The 15,211-nt window shown below is 40.0% G+C and overlaps 1 protein-coding gene across 1 annotated transcript in view; it reads right to left on the reverse strand.

Annotated features, from left to right (window-relative positions):
* Window positions 1–11,934: 11,934 nt before the first annotated feature.
* Window positions 11,935–15,211, reverse strand: part of LOC121370197 (phosphatidylinositol phosphatase PTPRQ-like) — a 135,695-nt gene continuing 132,418 nt past the window's right edge. Inside the window, exon 17 of the mRNA XM_041495312.1 lies at window positions 11,935–12,083. Within this exon, the coding sequence (XP_041351246.1) occupies window positions 11,935–12,083 (149 nt within the window). The remainder of the gene's footprint in view (window positions 12,084–15,211) is intronic.

Raw genomic sequence — 15,211 nt, forward strand, 5'->3', positions numbered from 1 at the left:
GATTCATTAATCATCGGCTACTGGATATCAAAGATTTTGCAATTTTGACATATAGTCATCAGAGGAAACCCGCTATATTTTTACTAATGCAGTAAGGGATCTTTTATATGCACTTTCCCACAGACAGGATAGCACATACCACCAGTCATGGTGCACTGGCTGGAATGAGAAATAACCCAATGGGCCCACTGACGGGGATCGATCCCAAACCGTGTATTAAGCGAGTGCTTTACCACTGGGGTACGTCCCGCCCCCTACCAGCCTCATGTCCAATGTGTGTCACTCCAGGCTGCTCTAGTAAACAGTGCTGCTGAACTACAGCTAATGATTATATCTTCCGTTACCATTGTAGTGAGGATCAATCCATCTAGCCTGGCCTCCATGGCCAACTGCAAGCAGCCTCAACCTGCCACAGCCAATTTCAGTAATTGAGCTACAGGACGAAGCCAGAATATTTCACTATGATGAATGTGCAGCACTCTTACAAACTGGAATCTTATTGAGAAATCTAAATGAGATTAATAAGCCAGCCGAGAAATGGATTGTAATACAGAGTGGTTTAATCTACCATTGTTCACATTATCACATCCTTTCAATTGAAGAGATGCCATGTTTCTTTCCTGGTAAACTTCACTGTCATCTAGAAATTTAATTACATACAAAGGTTGTGTCACTGTGATGTTAACTTATCATCTCATCAACCATTGTTAAAAAGTTAACTTTCTTAAAGCTGAAGGATTTTTTTCAAAGTGTTATTTAACCATTTAGAATCAATCATCCATATTATATATTGCACGTATAAAATATCCATATGATTTATTATATTTATAAAATATCCACATTATATATAACATTTATAAAATACTCATTATTTATTTTAGCATGACATGTCAATGAAGCATTCTTCAGTATCCTTCGGACTACAAGGCTAATCAAGGTCACCTGAAATGTAATAATAATTCTTCCTTCATGGTTTAGGGTAACAATGCATAAAATTGTTTGTGAGATCAACGCCAATTGTGTTGTTTGTGATATCAAGGCTGATTATCTTGTTTGTGCACTAATGGTTAATGGTGTCCAGATTATCGAGGTTTCACTGTAAGTCTTTATACCAGAAACAGTTTTTTGTTTTTCAAATAAATGGCATTCAGTCACTGAATTGTCATTTAATGCTGCAAATGGTAAATATGATAGAAGAAATTTGCTGTCAGGTATAGGACTTTGTTTAGTTAGCTGAAAGGGCTCTCTTCTGGGCTGTGGTCTGCATACAGGACAGCACATACAACATATTTAATATGTCAGTAATGGACAATAACCTGTAGAAGATATGACATATTTAATATGTCAGTAATGGACAATAACCTGTAGATTAAAGATATGACATATTTAATATGTCAGTAATGGACAATAACCTGTAGATGTAAGATATGACATATTTAATATGTCAGTAATGGACAATAACCTGTAGATGTAAGATATGACATTTAATATGTCAGTAATGGGCAATAACCTGTAGATGTAAGATATGTTGATATGACATACTTAATATATCAGTACTGGACAATATCCTGTAGATGTAACATACATGTATGTTGATATGACATATTTAATATGTCAGTAATGAACAATAACCTGTAGATGTAAGATATGACATATTTAATATATCAGTACTGGACAATATCCTGTAGATGTAACATATTTAATATGTCAGTAATGAACAATAACCTGTAGATGTAAGATATGACATACTTAATGTCAGTAATGGACAATAAACTGTAGATGTAACATATGTCGATATGACATATTTAATAGGTCAGTAATGAACAATAACCTGTATATGTAAGATATGACATATGACACTTTTAACATAGTGGTCTGCCCAGAGTCTGCGGAGAATGGGCAAGAGATCAGTAGATCTGACAATTACTGGTCACCAATAAACTCAAACCCAGATAATTGCTGTGTGCTTCCATTGGTCGTTTATATGATTTTAGTCTCCAGACAATATCTAGCAAAACAACGTGAGCAAAATAATCCTACCGTGCTATGATACTACAGCTTGCCATGATTATTTATGGTACTGTATTCTGATAAGCAACTATGGGCTGAATTTACAAAGACTGTTTTTGACTTACACACATATAACGTAAAAAAACAAATAAGTCTGTCACGGGTCAGACTAAAGATCCAGAATTGGTGAAATGATGCAGCTTTTTTCTTTTTCTTTTTTTTATTCTTTTTTTTAAAGCATGGATTGCACAGAAAAGGTGAGTATATTTGATACCGAAATAAGGGTCATACTTAAACTGAAATCAGAATGTACATCCTAGTTCATGCGTGATGGCATTTGGGCTCCAAATGTGCTTTTATGTCATAGCAATAAAAGCCTGGCAAAACTCAACGTCATACCATGGTAAATTAAAAAAAAAAGAAAAAAAGTTGACGTGAGAGGTCAAAGTCAACGCATGTGCTAACCAGAGACCAGAAATTTCTTTTGTTAGGCCTAAACTACATGCACATATATTTACAATGCTTAAACACCTGCATTTAAGAAAAACATGTTTCGTATGTTTGGCCTAGAATGTTTAATAAAAGCATCAACTGCAAACTAAATGACCAAGTAAATATTGCCTGAATGTATACACATTTAGTTTGTCCATGAAGCACTTTGCTCAATCAGCCAGTCGTTAGTATACACCACTTGTTATCAACATTTTGGTGTACAATTAACTCTATGTAGCCATATATTTTTAAAGGCTTTATGATAGTGAACATCAACTGAAAAGGAGCGTACACAGTGTATACCTTAAATCACGAGATCTGTGCAACTCGGCTGTTACTTGGTTAGCCAGGTATGTGTGCGGGGGTCGGGAATCAACCCCCACCCCCTGCTCTCGTAAAGTCTATAAACCTCGCAAACCTACATTTATTCATTTCAACTTATTTCCGTGCTTATATCCAGCTACGGTTCAAGCATGCTGTCCTGGACATACACCTCAGCTATCTGGGCTGTCTGTCCAGAACAGTGTGAGAGAGAAGTTAGTGTAGTGACCTTACACCTACCCACCTGAGTCATTAACCTGTTTGGGTGGGAGCCGGTACCAGGCCGTGAACCCAGTATCTACTAGTGCAGGACACACATTAAGTCAATAATTTAAAATGGTGGGGAAAGTTTTGAAGGTTGTCGTTGAAGGATTAATTTTGTTAATAATGACGAAACCCGGCAACAGTGGTGTTGTGGTTAAGCCATTGGACATAAGGCTGGTAGGTACAGGGTTTGCAGCCTGGTACCGGCTCCCACCCAGAGTGAGTTGTAACAACTCAATGGGTAGGTGTAAGACCACTACACCCTCTTCTCTCTCACTAACCACTAACCCACTGTCCTGGACAGACAGCGCAGATAGCTGAGGTGTGTGCCCAGGGCAGCATGCTTGAACCTAAATTGGATATAAGCACGAAAATAAGTTGAAATAAATGAAATGAATAATGATGAAAATACTTCAATCTGGATTTAGTGAGTATGGAAGGTTATACATTTTTGGTTTGTGTGTCCATTTGTTGCACTATTTTGGAACCTTGAGAAACGGTTGAAACTTTTGAATACCAGCTAGTGATTGTTGTTATTTTAACTAAGTGGACTGCTGTCTTGGCATGTGAGATCGCACGCGGTCTAATGCCAAACAAATAAGTTATAAAAAATAATTTTTCGAGTCACCTCCAGCCCTACCCTTTATTCATATTGATATGTGGGGTAAGGCTAGAGGAAAGTATGTAATGGTTTGGCAATTGTCGACAACCAAATGGTTGCAAGCTACTGTGTTTAAAATACAAAATGTTTCCTAAATCTGATGCAATAGAGTTTTAGTTTGATTATTCTCGAGTCAAGTCATGACATGGACACGAGTTCAACCCGTATCCCCTTTCAATGGTTAGTGTTACTGTTTGTTTAAAGTTAGACTTAGAGTTAGTCTTAAAGACTGATATAGAGGGGTATGTGTCGAACTCTTTCCCAATATTAGTTGTAATACATGTAGAAATCCGTATTTATTATTTAGTTGGTGGCATTAGGCCTAATCATCTAATGCTAATATAACCGGCCTCGGTGGCATCGTGGTTAGGCAATTGGTCTACAGGATGGTAGGTACTGGGTTCGGATCCCAGTCGAGGCATGGGATTTTTAATCCAGATACCGACTCCAAACCCCGAGTGAGTGCTACGCAAGGCTCAATGGGTAGGTGTAAACAACTTGCACTGACCAGTGATCCATAACTGGTTCAACAAAGGCCATGGTTTGTGCTATCCTGCCTGTGGGAAGCGCAAATAAAAAATCCCTTGCTGCTAATCGGAAAGAGTAGCCCATGTAGTAGCGACAGCAGGTTTCCTCTCCAAATCTGTGTGGTCCTTAACCATATGTCTGACGCCATATAACCGTAAATAAAATGTGTTGAGTGCGTCGTTAAATAGAACATTTCTTTCTTTCTTTCTAATGCTAATATGAATAAATTGTGTTACCTAGATTCGGCCATTTTGAACATTTTCGTTTAATTCGGGCAAAAATCAGACTGCCTCCACCCCCGACAAATAGGTGTACGTACGCCTATGACCAACAATTTATGATTTTTTTTAAATTATTAAAGAAGATTGTTGTTAAATATTGATCGTGAACGACTACCAGCGTCGACGATGAAAGCTCGTGCAACGCTCCATCGACCTACACGTACACGCCGGATTTCATACTTGGTCAATGCAAGGGGAACAACTAGGCTACACTGTTTCACAGTGGGAAGGCAAGCAATGATCATATCCATTCAATCTCAACTAATTTAACATGAAACATTATTGTCAAAGTATAGAATTTTTTTATTCTGTGTCCACCTACTTAAAATATTGTTTTAACAGCGAATTTTATTACATCAAACACAGAAATCCTACGCTCAATCGATATTCAGTTTAAAACACTTTTTACACCATACTAAAACTAAATACTATCATTACTAAAATAACAAACACGTTTCAGTATTATACACATAGGCCTATATACTAATGCATGCATCCATACACAGAAATAATACACATACAGACATCTGCCTGATTAAAACTTGTTTTATAAATATTTCTTTTATTTTTAAGAACAGTAACAAAACACAATATATATGTATACTTAATAATTATATTCATGTAATTATGTTTACAAAATTACATTTTATTTTCATAATTTAAAAATTTGCTAACAGGTGTAGCTGTTTTGTTATATCAATGATGTAGACCTATACAAATACGTTTATATCACTGTTTTATTCCTTTAAAAGAGAAAGAGAGAGAGAGAGAGAGAGAGAGAGAGAGAGAGAGAGAGAGAGAGAGAGAGAGAGAGAGAGAGACAGAGACAGAGAGACAGAGAGAGAGAAAGGAATTTAAAAAATCCAGCAGCTAACTATACGTCTGAAGCACGTTTGTCGTTCGGAAAACCTCGGTTTTGCATTGTGAAAAAAACAACACCGTTTTTGTCGCCGAAAGACATTTTTTTCGCATCTCAAACGCCCTTTGTTCTGTGGAGATGAGTAATATTCGTCACGACTTAATTTCCAAATAACCAGTGATGTGGTGTATCAGATGGTATCTAATAATCAGAGATATAGTATATCAAATGGTATCTATTAAGCAAAGATGTGGTATATCACATGTTATCTAATAAGCCGCTCTAGATATGATAGACGCTATATCAAATGTCTTATTAAAAAGTGAACTTGTTGACCGAAGCACGACAAAGAAAAACGCCGTGACTTTGGATTGAATAATGTGCTAAATCTTCAGTTTAAACATTATGAACACTGGGCATTATAAACAATGTTATTTAATTCATAACAGTTCATAATATGGTATCCATTATAATACAAATAGAAACTAAACAAGCGATAAACACCAAAGAACATACAAGTATTAAGTATTTATTATTCTTGGATAAAATATTTCAATTAATTAATGTGATAATAAAAAATAATTAAATAAATTAATAATAATAATAATAATAATAATAATAATAAAATTAAGTTTAAAAGTTACCTTTGTGTCCTACAATGTCCTGAATGGCACTTAATGGATATAAATACATGTACGAGTCCTCTGTTGTGTCCTAAGGTCAATGGGTTACAAAATGGAAAAACTGCGAGGTTAGTGAATTATGAATCAACGTGATACGAACACACTCGAACGCAATATGTACTAACACATGGATCCGAGGCTTTCCGAATGGCGTGGGTCTACATCTACCAACAACAGAAGTACAACAATTCCACTGACAACACAACGAACGGCCAAAACCGAGAGAACAACATATTTTAAATTAAGATTCAAATGCATTCATATAGAATGAAATTTTGAATTCTGTCGCTAGAAAAAAAAGGCCGAAATGAAGTTTAGGGAATGTAATTTGCGGTACAATAAAATATTTTAATCGATCGCCATTACCAATCCACCTGTCCTGCCCTACCCCCACTCACTCGCTTTCGGCGCATATGGACTATACAATAACTACGCAATAACTACTGAACAACACCAACACCAAGACAATCTGTGTGCACCAGTCCCCACACAAGGGGATCATCAGACGACCATATCTGTGTTTAATACGTCATTAAGGGTGTCTGGCGATACCCGTGTAAGGGCACGTGCAACAAGAGTAAGAACCAACCGCTACATGTGCCCCCAGGACTGGCCCTAGGGTCACGCCTTCCTGTCACTGCAGACCGCCAGCACACCCTGTGACACGCCCCTCGGATCCATGTGGAGCCACTATCTGCCAAACTCCGTCTGTCAATATAAAAATAACGACCATTAGACCTTGAGTAGATATAACAAATACAGCGTTTCCAGCGATATAACAAATACAGCGAGTCCAGCGATATAACATACAGCGTGTCCCAAATCACCGAGCCACACGTGGCATTCCTTGGCAAATGTTCACAACATAACACATCTAATGAACAAATGATCAATTGAAGAGATCATCACGATCTCAACCATCCGGTTCTGGATAGGTATCAGGTGAGAGATAAAAGTTTCATGACGATCAGTCATTTGTAGATTTGTTATTGTACGTTTTGGAGCTTTGACTAACGTAGTTAACATTTCATACCAACATTAACTATGAAAATGTTAGGAGCAGACATGAAAGCTCCACTCGTATACAAAAGTAAAACAAACACCCAAACCAAAACCAACAAATTATCAAAGCATTTAATCAGATTTTATGTAAGCCAAAGAAAAATTCTGGTGCGGTGATGGTGATAATAGTGGTAGGGTTGGGGAGTGTTAATGTTTTGTTTTGTGATGGTTTATTTTGTTTGTTTTGCATTGCGTGGATTGTTTCGTATTTTCTACGTACCGTATCGTTGTTTGACTAATGCTTTTCTCATCTCAAAAAAACCCAAACAAACGAAACACACACACACACACACACACACACACACACACACGCACAAAAACAACAACCCCAAAACCCCCCCAAAACACAAACCTAAACACTATGTTAAAAGCATTGTTCATAGTGTTTTATGGTATGATATATATATATATATATATATATATATATATATATATATATATATATATATATATATATATATATATATATATATATATATATATATATATATATATATATATATATATATATCAAACTAAAAAACCAACGAATCAAAAGACTTTTTTTGGCGATATGTCATCAGTGCTTTGACTTTACGATATACAGCTCTCTTCAATGCCCTAATTTCGAAATATACTAGGGTAAAGGTAATCAGATAAGAGGTCAAGTTGACATGATTTAAAATATACTTATGTCACTGATGTCATCTCCGGTACTACATTATTCCAGTTAAGTACCACGTTTCACTCGACTGTTGGTGATAAATATCCGCTGATGGCAGTACTAACCGAGGTTGCAGGACGTGCTGTAAACGTGAGTAGTGATGGTTCTAGACATTTAGCGTGACGCACTAGAATCAGACTTGGTATAATTCAGTGAGGCGCCCTTGTGTTAACGCTGTTAACCGACCGACAGACCCAACAAACGCCCGCTGAGCGCACTTAATATTTATCGAATCTTCGTAATTTAGACAGTTTATTTTACTGTAAATGTGATTCTTCCAACACGGACGGGTCACTGGAAGTAAATATTAGAACTGGACGCGTCCTCATTTGTAGATTCGAGAACAAGATATCTATTTACGAGTGTTTAATGACCTCAGTCCGAACTGCCGCGAAATTTAGCACCACCAAACGGATAATTACACTCACCAATTACCACAACTTCCGGTTACTTTATGACACGGTTAAGCGGCCGGTTACATTTGCCAATGAATTATGATAATTTCCAGCTTGTATTTGATTCACCAAGCAGAGGCCCACTGTTTGTTTTATATCAAACGTTTCTTGGTACTCTGTGATTAGATCGCTGCAGTGTTTCGCATGATAAGGATACATATTCAACATGAGTCCATTTGGAGAAGATAAAAATTAATATTCAAGTTTTGATAGCCCAACATTACCGAGTAATGAAATGAAAAACATATCTCTGATCCCTCAGAACCATTATTACGTGGGTGGGGATGTTACAGTGGATAACTTACCAAAATAAATGTTAATAAATAAAACTGCATTATAATACATCACACCACAATTGATGGGACAGCTTTCTCGATTTTTTTGGGGAAAACACATGTAGTAACTACATTTTACTGATAGTCGGATCGACAAAACAATTTAAGGGGCAACTGTTATCGTATATTCTAAAACACATCCATATGGGTGACTACATTGATTAGATTAAAAATAAAACAGCATTAAAGGCAACTGCCATGACTGTAGCGGATCATTAAAACAGCCAATTATGCCGAAAAACTCTGATATCACTGTGAGAGATACCACAGACGTCTCGTCGCAGAACGCAATCCGTATTGCGACAGCACGCGAGGTGAGTTAATCCTCGTGAACGCTTCCAATTCAAATAATGGTGAAATGGTACTCTATGCGAGGATTTGGCTCGTTTACCAAGTGGCTGCCCTCTAATCGCACACTAATGATGCAAGCTGTCTCGAGACCAGGCAGCAGTAGCTTGTATTCCAAACTCGCTAGTCGCGACAGGTGAGCAACTACAGGCAGCAGTGTCTTATATTCCAAACTCGCTAGTCGCGACAGGTGAGCAACTACAGGCAGCAGTGTCTTATATTCCAAACTCGCTAGTCCCAACAGGTGAGCAACTACAGACAACAGTGTCTTATATTCCAAACTCACTAGTCACAACAGGTGAGCAACTACAGACAGCAGTGTCTTATATTCCAAACTCGCTAGTCACAACAGGTGAGCAACTACAGGCAGCAGTAGCTTATATTCCAAACTCGCTAGTCAGAACAGGTGAGCAACTACAGACAGCAGTAGCTTATATTCCAAACTCGCTAGTCGCGACAGGTGAGCAACTACAGGCAGCAGTGTCTTATATTCCAAACTCGCTAGTCGCGACAGGTGAGCAACTACAGACAGCAGTGTTTTATATTCCAAACTCGCTAGTCAGAACAGGTGAGCAACTACAGACAGCAGTAGCTTATATTCCAAACTCGCTAGTCACAACAGGTGAGCAACTACAGGCAGCAGTGTCTTATATTCCAAACTCGCTAGTCAAAACAGGTGAGCAACTACAGACAGCAGTAGCTTATATTCCAAACTCGCTAGTCACAACAGGTGAGCAACTACAGACAGCAGTAGCTTATATTCCAAACTCGCTAGTCGCGACAGGTGAGCAACTACAGACAGCAGTGTCTTATATTCCAAACTCGCTAGTCACAACAGATGAGCAACTACAGACAGCAGTGTCTTATATTCCAAACTCACTAGTCACAACAGGTGAGCAACTACAGGCAGCAGTAGCTTATATTCCAAACTCGTGGTGAGCAACTACAGACAGCAGTGTCTTATATTTCAAACTCACTAGTCACAACAGGTGAGCAACTACAGACAGCAGTAGCTTATATTCCAAACTCGCTATTCGCAACGTGTGCAACTACAGACAGCAGTGTCTTATATTCCAAACTCACTAGTCACAACAGGTGTGCTACTACAGACAGCAGTGTCTTATATTCCAAACTCACTAGTCACAACAGGTGAGCAACTACAGACAGCAGTAGCTTATATTCCAAACTCGCTAGTCGCGACAGGTGAGCAACTACAGACAGCAGTGTCTTATATTCCAAACTCGCTAGTCACAACAAATGAGCAACTACAGACAGCAGTGTCTTATATTCCAAACTCACTAGTCAGAACAGGTGAGCAACTACAGACAGCAGTGTCTTATATTCCAAACTCGTGGTGAGCAACTACAGACAGCAGTATCTTATATTCCGAACTCACTAGTCACAACAGGTGAGCAACTACAGGCAGCAGTAGCTTATATTCCAAACTCGTGGTGAGCAACTACATACAGCAGTGTCTTATATTCCAAACTCACTAGTCACAACAGGTGAGCAACTACAGACAGCAGTGTCTTATATTCCAAACTCGCTAGTCACAACAGGTGTGCAACTACAGACAGCAGTGTCTTATATTCCAAACTCACTAATAACAACAGTTGAGCAACTACAGACAGCAGTGTCTTATATTCCAAACTCACTAGTCACAACAGGTGAGCAACTACAGGCAGCAGTAGCTTATATTCCAAACTCGCTAGTCACAACAGGTGAGCAACTACAGGCAGCAGTGTCTTATATTCCAAACTCATTAATAAGAACAGTTGAGCAACTACAGACAGCAGTGTCTTATATTCCAAACTCACTAGTCACAACAGGTGAGCAACTACAGACAGCAGTAGCTTGTATTCCAAACTCGCTAGTCGCGACAGGTGAGCAACTACAGGCATCAGTGTCTTATATTCCAAACTCGCTAGTCGCAACAGGTGAGCAACTACAGGCAGCAGTGTCTTATATTCCAAACTCGCTAGTCGCAACAGGTGAGCAACTACAGGCAGCAGTGTCTTATATTCCAAACTCGCTAGTCGCGACAGGTGAGCAACTACAGGCAGCAGTGTCTTATATTCCAAACTCACTAGTCACAACAGGTGAGCAACTACAGGCAGCAGTGTCTTATATTCCAAACTCGCTTGTCACAACAGGTGAGCAACTACAGGCAGCAGTGTCTTATATTCCAAACTCGCTAGTCGCGACAGGTGAGCAACTACAGGCAGCAGTGTCTTATATTCCAAACTCGCTAGTCACAACAGGTGAGCAACTACAGACAGCAGTGTCTTATATTCCAAACTCGCTAGTCACAACAGGTGAGCAACTACAGACAGCAGTGTCTTATATTCCAAACTCGCTAGTCACAACAGGTGAGCAACTACAGGCAGCAGTAGCTTATATTCCAAACTCGCTAGTCAGAACAGGTGAGCAACTACAGACAGCAGTAGCTTATATTCCAAACTCGCTAGTCGCGACAGGTGAGCAACTACAGGCAGCAGTGTCTTATATTCCAAACTCGCTAGTCGCGACAGGTGAGCAACTACAGACAGCAGTGTCTTATATTCCAAACTCGCTAGTCACAACAGGTGTGCAACTACAGACAGCAGTGTCTTATATTCCAAACTCGCTATTCGCAACGTGTGCAACTACAGACAGCAGTGTCTTATATTCCAAACTCACTAGTCACAACAGGTGAGCAACTACAGGCAGCAGTAGCTTATATTCCAAACTCGCTAGTCACAACAGGTGAGCAACTACAGGCAGCAGTGTCTTATATTCCAAACTCACTAATAACAACAGTTGAGCAACTACAGACAGCAGTGTCTTATATTCCAAACTCACTAGTCACAACAGGTGAGCAACTACAGACAGCAGTGTCTTATATTCCAAACTCACTAGTCACGACAGGTGAGCAACTACAGACAGCAGTGTCTTATATTCCAAACTCGCTAGTCAGTCGCGACAGATGAGCAACTACAGACAGCAGTGTCTTATATTCCAAACTCGCTAGTCGCGACAGGTGAGCAACTACAGACAGCAGTGTCTTATATTTCAAACTCGCTAGTCGCGACAGGTGAGCAACTACAGACAGTAGTATTTTATATTCCAAACTCACTAGTCGCGACAGGTGAGCGGGTACATACAGTATTTATTACACGCGCAGTTGAGAAATATCATTTGTAGGTTATTTTTGTCTAACATATATATTGGAAATCATTTTTGAGACTTGTGATTGGTTACTCCACGGTTTTGACCTGGTTGCCACAGTCATACTATCAAATTTAATAAGCAGTACCGAAATTGATTGATTGCTCTGTGACGTATACATTAACCTAAAACTGACTGCAGACTTTCAGTTCGGAACCTGTACAGCACGGTTGTCTTCACCCGTATATACACTGGTCTCAACGTAGACGTTACCGCTGAGATGTCGTGATTCTTGCTTTGGCAAGATTCAAAGATCCGATTCAACTACTGCTTCGTCGTCAGAAAACATCACTTGGTGCAAAACATTTACCACGATGTTCGTCATAACCCGAGCCAGTACATGGCTATGTCTGGACACGTATCCTTCTCACTTTCGCCCCTTAGATACGTTTTAAAACAACTCTCTTTTTTGTGACAGACCTATATTTTATTTTAGTCTCTAGACTTATGAGAGACTGTATACAACAAAACACACAAATTCATATTAATTCATAAAATACTTATAGGGAATTTGTTTCTGCATCATGTCAGCCAGCAACCCGACCTCGTTTTATAATGATCAATGATAGTAACCGACATAAATCGACGAATAGAGCGTCATAGGAAGAAACGTCAACATGTATGATCTATTCTAAATACTTAAATACTAAAGATACTCTAGATTACATTTTTAAATTGTAAATAATAATGTGTCTGTAACTCTAGTTTTAAGGTACCGCATATGAATAGCAGTGGTTGATTTTATGAATAAACAAATCTAGTGTCTCGGCTATAGGAGGACAGCTACTGCCGAGAAGATCCTTCCCGCACCTATCAAAGAGGACTGCTACTCCCGAGAAGATCCCTCATGCACCTATCAAAGAGGACTGCTACTCCCGAGAAGATCCTTCATGCACCTATCAAAGAGGACTGCTACTCCCGAGAATATCCCTCCTGCACCTATAAAAGAGGACTGCTACTCCCGAGAAGATCCCTCCTGCACCTATAAAAGAGGACTGCTACTCCCGAGAAGATCCTTCCTGCACCTATCAAAGAGGACAGCGACTCCCGAGAAGATCCTTCCTGTACCTATCAGAGGACTGCTACTCCCGAGAAGATCCCTCCTGCACCTATAAAAGAGGACTGCTACTCCCGAGAAGATCCCTCATGCACCTATCAAAGAGGACTGCTACTCCCGAGAAGATCCCTCCTGCACGTATAAGAGGACTGCTACTCCCCAGAAGATCCTTCCTGCACCTATCAAAGAGGAGTGCTACTCCCGAGAAGATCCCTCATGCACCTATCAAAGAGGACTGCTACTCCCGAGAAGATCCTTCATGCACCTATCAAAGAGGACTGCTACTCCCGAGAATATCCCTCCTGCACCTATAAAAGAGGACTGCTACTCCCGAGAAGATCCCTCCTGCACCTATAAAAGAGGACTGCTACTCCCGAGAAGATCCTTCCTGCACCTATCAAAGAGGACAGCGACTCCCGAGAAGATCCTTCCTGTACCTATCAGAGGACTGCTACTCCCGAGAAGATCCCTCCTGCACCTATAAAAGAGGACTGCTACTCCCGAGAAGATCCCTCATGCACCTATCAAAGAGGACTGCTACTCCCGAGAAGATCCCTCCTGCACGTATAAGAGGACTGCTACTCCCCAGAAGATCCTTCCTGCACCTATCAAAGAGGACAGCGACTCCCGAGAAGATCCCTCCTGCACCTATAAAAGAGGACTGCTACTCCCGAGAAGATCCCTCCTGCACCTATAAAAGAGGACTGCTACTCCCGAGAAGATCCTTCCTGCACCTATCAAAGAGGACAGCTACTCCCGAGAAGATCCCTCCTGTACCTATAAAAGAGGACTGCTACTCCAGAGAAGATCCTTCCTGCACCTATCAAAGAGGACTGCTACTTCCGAGAAGATCCCTCCTGCACCTATCAAAGAGGACTGCTACTCCTGAGAAGATCCTTCCTGCAACTATCAAAGAGGACAGTGACTCCCGAGAAGATCCCTCCTGCACCTATCAAAGAGGACTGCTACTCCCGAGAAGATCCTTCCTGCAACTATCAAAGAGGACAGCTACTCCCGAGAAGATCCCTCCTGCACCTATCAAAGAGGACTGCTACTCCTGAGAAGATCCTTCCTGCACCTATCAAAGAAGACTGCTACTCCCGAGAAGATCCCTCCTGCACCTATAAAAGAGGACTGCTACTCCCAGACTAGTTTACTAAATCAAAGCTAGCACATAGCTCATTGGAATAAATGCAACTGTGATGACATGCACTCATGAATCATCTGGAATTGTCGAAGCAATTACGTTTTTGAACAAAAAATCAACTGCAATGGACCTTTCAGTTTGTCACCTGAGACTGGTCTGCAAGCGGGAGGAAGTTTAGTCGGTCTGAGTATAAGACGCCGATTTTGAGATAACAAAGGGTAATGATCTCGTCAGAAAACTCTTCATCACCAGTGGCGCTAACTGAAGAGGCCATTTAACTCGTCAATACTGCAATATCTGGATTTCAAATATCTTTATGCAACTGGTTTGTCGACTGAAGTACGCCATTGGTCAGTGAGTTGAAATATGCCATTTTGTGGAGTGAAATACGCTATTGATCACTGAAGTGAAATAAACAATTGGTCATTGAAGTGAAATACACCATTGGTCCGTGAAGTGAAATACACCATTGGTCAGTGGAGTAAAATAAGCTTTTGGTCAGAGAAGTAAAATACACCATTGGTCAGTGGAGTGAAATACACCATTGGTCAGTGGAGTGTAATACACCATTGGTCAGTGGAGTGTAATACACCATTGGTCAGTGGAGTGAAATACACCATTGGTCAGTGGAGTAAAATACACCATTGGTCAGTGGGGTGTAATACACCATTGGTAAGGGGAGTGAAATAAACTGTTGGTCAGTGGAGTGAACTACACCATTGGTCAGTGGAGTGGAATACATCATTGGTCAGTGGAGTGAAAGACACCATTGGTCAGTGAAGTGAAATACACCATTGG

Source organism: Gigantopelta aegis, chromosome 4 (genome assembly GCF_016097555.1).
Source record: "Gigantopelta aegis isolate Gae_Host chromosome 4, Gae_host_genome, whole genome shotgun sequence".
Classification (NCBI taxonomy): Eukaryota; Metazoa; Mollusca; class Gastropoda; order Neomphalida; family Peltospiridae; genus Gigantopelta; species Gigantopelta aegis.